At 35.1% G+C, this 4,951-nt stretch overlaps 1 protein-coding gene across 1 annotated transcript; it reads left to right on the top strand.

The window, feature by feature from the left end:
• Positions 1-2,809: 2,809 nt before the first annotated feature.
• Positions 2,810-3,220, top strand: LOC106880458 (ATP-dependent DNA helicase PIF6-like). The gene has a single exon (XM_014930386.1). It carries the CDS (start codon positions 2,810-2,812, stop codon positions 3,218-3,220), a length of 411 nt encoding a protein of 136 aa, XP_014785872.1.
• The last annotated feature ends 1,731 nt before the right edge of the window (positions 3,221-4,951 follow it).

The raw sequence follows: 4,951 nt of genomic DNA, 5'->3' as shown, positions 1-4,951 counted from the left end.
ACCGACTATCAGTTTTTCAAGCACCTCGACAACTTCCTGCATGAGAAATGCTTCAAAAACCAAGACGATGCCAAACACGCGTTCAACGATTCATCGCCACCAGAACGCAGGATTTTTACAATACTGGCATAAATAAATTTGTTTCGCGTTAGCAAAAAGTGTGTTGATTCTGATGGTGTTTATTTCGATTAATAAAGTTTTGTTTGAGCTGAGATATGTGCATCTGAATTTAAGGGTTAAAAACCGCAAGAACTTTCTTGAAAACCTAATACTTTAATTTTAGTATATATGAACGTGGACATGGTAAAGAAGGTCACTTCGCAATCTTCAGGTCTCGGGTTCATTCTTGCTACGCAGCTAGCATAAATTTTGAATGAAATAACATTGACTAGATAGAGTTATATGGAAGCGCATCGAAGAGTCTGCACTTGTAATTCACAAAACCAGTTTCGTTACACACATTCGTAGAGAAAGAAACTTTTAACCAGATCATTACCTCTCACTTTGAAGAATATATGCTCCAAGAACAGGAAATGACAACGAAATATTCCTTCATCTAACAGTCTATCTACATATCTATTTTTGTCAATTTATATATTTAACTGCTTCTGTATCTATATATATATATATATATATATATATATATATATATATATATACATATGGTGTGTTGTGGATTTATGGAAAGAAATCTCATAAAACTCAGCAATTTTGATAAAAATGGAGAAGTGAAGTTGTTAAAATATATAAAAGAATTTTAAATTCCCTTATATATTTTAACATCTTCTCTTCTCCATTTTTAACAAAATTGTTGAGTTTTATGGGATTTCTGTCAATAAATTCACAACTCACCATATACAAGTATTATTTTCATATATACAATTTTACGCCAGTAAGCTTACCAGCAAAATATATTAGAAATCTTTTTTTTTTTGGAAACCTTCAAATTAAAGGACGAATCCAATTCAACCTTTTTACACACAGACACACACACACACACATATTTATATGCACATACACACACATATGTACTGGCCGTAACAGTAATAGCCTGAAAACACCGGTCGAGAAATTCCCTATCCTGATCAGTCAGTTCCGTAGCCTCATCATTAGGAACCACTCGATTTGGCTGATTCCGGACTTAATTCTCTGTCAGTACATATGCATTCACCATACCAATGTATGAATGATTAGCGAATCGCTAATGTGTAATTAATATAGACAGCCGTATGCAGTGTGTTACCAAAAAGGAAAGCTATAATTGTCACTAAATATGTCAGTACACATGTATACAATTCCGTGCTTTACCTACAGTATTAAAGGATTTTAGCCCTTATTTCTAGCAATGGAAGTGTTCTAACACCCCACTCATATTTAGTGAGAATTATAGTTTTTCTTTTTGGTAACATATTGCACACAGCTGTTTATATTAATAATTTATATACATATACATACATACATACATATATACATACATACATACATACATGCATACTTACATACATACTATAATGGAGAAAGCTGCTTATTAATTACGTAAGTAACAATTACTAAAAGAAAGTAATTATTAAAGGGTTGACCGTTTGGAAATATTTTTATAAATTCATGTTCTAAGAAATTGCCTATAATTTCGATTTCTGAAGTTTATTGAATTTTTTAAACTCCAAATTCTCGCAAATTTAAATATTCACTGCGTTCAATATTTATGAATTTAAATATCCATTACATTCAGTGCGGAGTAGATTTTAATGTTTAATAAAAAACACTATCAATTCGTTGCGGCCAACATTTTACGTTTGTATTGCATCAGTCTCTCATTATCGCTCCCCTCTGTTTTTCAGTAATGATAATTTAATAATAGCTATATAACTTCGATACGAGACTCAATTTCAAGAATACTATCAGTTTCTGGAATTTGTTAAGTGAATATTTTTGATAAAATGGAAATTCTTCAACATACTGGTACAATTGTTTTTTAAATGAAGAAGTGTTTTTGTTAGTATGGCTACTTGGAATGCGACAAGCCTTACAATTATAACTATGTGATCGCTGCTGTTTCTACATGCTAAACAAGATAGTTTTTAACGAGCTTTCCTTTGTATGTAATATGCGACAGAAAAAGAAAATTTAGCAGCAAAGGCACAATGGCAGAGAGAAAGACGGTCAACTGAACAAGATGAAACCAGGGCAAAGCGACTGAAACAGATGCCTGGATATGCACGGAGACTTAGACATGATTCTGTTTCCGCTACACATGACCGACGGGTTAGAGTATCTCCAGAGGAGAATATTCTACTTCAAAACAATGGTGTCAGATCCCAAATTGTTGATGCAACACTAAAGAGATCTTTTCTTTGCGATCATGTGGAAGTAGTGGAGTTGACAACCAATCTAAGACTTCTTACAGAAGGTCATTCTGATGAAAGAGAGTTTGCTAATTACCTTCTTGATGTAGAAAATGACAGCATTTCTGTTGAATAAAGCCTAGGTGAATTCCAAATCAAACTACCCAATGACCGTTGCCTTGAAAGTGGTACACTTTCAGATTTATGTGATTTTGTGTATGTTGACCACAAAAATAACTTCACAAACCCTGTGTGTCTTGCAAATAGAGCCATTATTACTCCATCAAATGAAGCAGAACAATTTGCGAATGATTTTCTGTTGACCAGGATCCCTGGTGAGCAAAAAAATATACAGAAGCTCAGATACAGTTAATAATGAAACTCTGTACCAAATCGAGTTCATCAACAAACACCATCAGGGTTTCCACTACACATTCTCAAACTGAAGAAAAAAATTATGCATAATGCTTCTGAAAAATGTAACTGCTTCTAATGGACATTGCAATGGCACATACTACAGCATTGTCAGTTTACATGATCATGTTATTGAGGCTGAGGTTGCTTCTGGTCCTTATGCAGGATCAACTGTGCCGATCCCAAGAATACCACATGTATCTCAAGAAATGGCATTTCCATTCATATTTACATGTAAACAATTTCCTGTCAAGCCAGCTTTTGCCTTGACGTGCAACAAAGCACAAGGATATACTTTTTCACAAATTGGAATATATCTTCCGACACAATTCTTCTCACATGGTCAACTGTATGTTGCATTATCTGGAGTTCGAAAGAAGGCTAACGTAAAAATATTGGCTGAGAGAAATGGAAACAGTATGATTACTGACAATTGTATCTACAAGGAGATACTACTTTAAAGCAAAATATGCATTTTAGCAAGTTTCAGTAAATAGAATTAACACATAAATTATATGTAAAGTAGCATATATTTGTGTGGAATTAAATTGTTTTAGCATATTTCAGCATATGCCGCATGAATGATATCGTTATATTAGATCGTTTTAAATCTGGGTACATTTGAAAAAGTAAGGAAGCGTAAGTCCCGTGTGTTCTCACAGCACCAGACTTGTGTGTGTGTGTGTGTGTGTGTGCGTGTGCGCGCGTGTACGTGTGCGTGCGTGTGTGTGTGTGTGCGCGCGTGCGCGTGTGTATATCCCTCCATCCATCTATCTGTCTGTCTGTCTGTCTATGCACGCCTATGTAAGTCCTACCAATTATTAATGATAAATATATATATAGCAGATCGACTCTTTAAATATGAATGTGATGAAATAATAAAAGAGATATTTACTAAGCAAATGAGCACCATTATGCAAAGAAATAATTAAATGTAAAATATCATAAAAATTATTAGAATTGGAAATCAAGTATGGAAATATTATCCAGGGGCTAGCAGAAAACCGCCCGGACGGCGGTCTTTCTGCTACTTTCACATATGTATGTATGTATGTATTTATGTATGTATGTATCTGCCTACCTTCTGTCTATTAACTTATTTAGTAATCTAATCTACCTCTCTCTCTCTTTCTCTCTCTCTCTCTCTCTCTCTATCTCTCTCTCTCTCTCTCTCTCTCTATCTCTCTCTCTCTCTCTCTCTCTCTTTCTCGCTCCCTCTGTCTCTTCCTCACACACACACACACACACATACTTCATTTTTTTTTCAAATCTTGAAGTTTTTGCTATACTGAAACGAATGGTTTTTAACGAACCGACACAACTCCAAGTGTAGAAGTTAAACAAAGGTTTCTGATTTATGAGAACTTGTAAGTGGGAATATTTAGGTATTTCCCCTTTGGTAGGTAGGTATAGGATAAGGCAGTCTTTTTAGTTATGTCTTGGTTTTATTAGACTTAACATTTTGCTTTGCCAATGTAAAAGTCAAAATTCCAAAGTTTAGTCCAGTATTTAAAATCTTGGTAATTGGGTGTCTCAACTTTTTTGTAATGGAATTTGTTAGGGGTTCACAAAAGAATGTAAGTAGGCCGTATATCTTAAGTCGGCTTGAGGTTATAGTAGAAGACACTTGCCTAAGGTGTCACACAGTGGGACTGAACATGGGACCATGTGGTTCGCGCGTATGTCTATGTCTGTTGATACAAACAGAGGTAGGGAGATTTGAGAGATAGATTTGCTGAGTGGTGAAATGAGAATGTATAGAGACGTTAGAAACATGAGAAATCTCCAGAAATACCCGGAAGCTTCATAAGATATCTAATTTTTGCTTCGTCTCACCTGAGTTATCTGGTAAGTCGTCTGTCAGCTTGTTAAATACCTCTTTCTCCGTTGGTGTCGCGGCTGTGGCTGCTACAGCTGTTTTAGCTGGTATTGTTGTTGTAGTTGTTGTTGTTGTTGTTGATGATGATGATGACGATGATGATGATGATGACTTGTTAGATGCCTCTAGAGAAACGAAAACTGTGCTTCAATCCAAGCACATCACTCATTCACACAGCCATGTACGTACATACGTATGTACGATTATATAGCTTTGAATCTATGTATGCATGTGTGCCCATATGTTTGTTTATATATGTGTGTGTGCGTATGTGTATGTGTGTAGTGTATTTACATATATACAGACAGACACA

Source organism: Octopus bimaculoides, chromosome 5, assembly GCF_046866305.1.
Source record: "Octopus bimaculoides isolate indiv1 chromosome 5, ASM4686630v1, whole genome shotgun sequence".
Lineage (NCBI taxonomy): Eukaryota > Metazoa > Mollusca > Cephalopoda > Octopoda > Octopodidae > Octopus > Octopus bimaculoides.
This window is presented reverse-complemented; position numbering and strand designations above follow the sequence as displayed.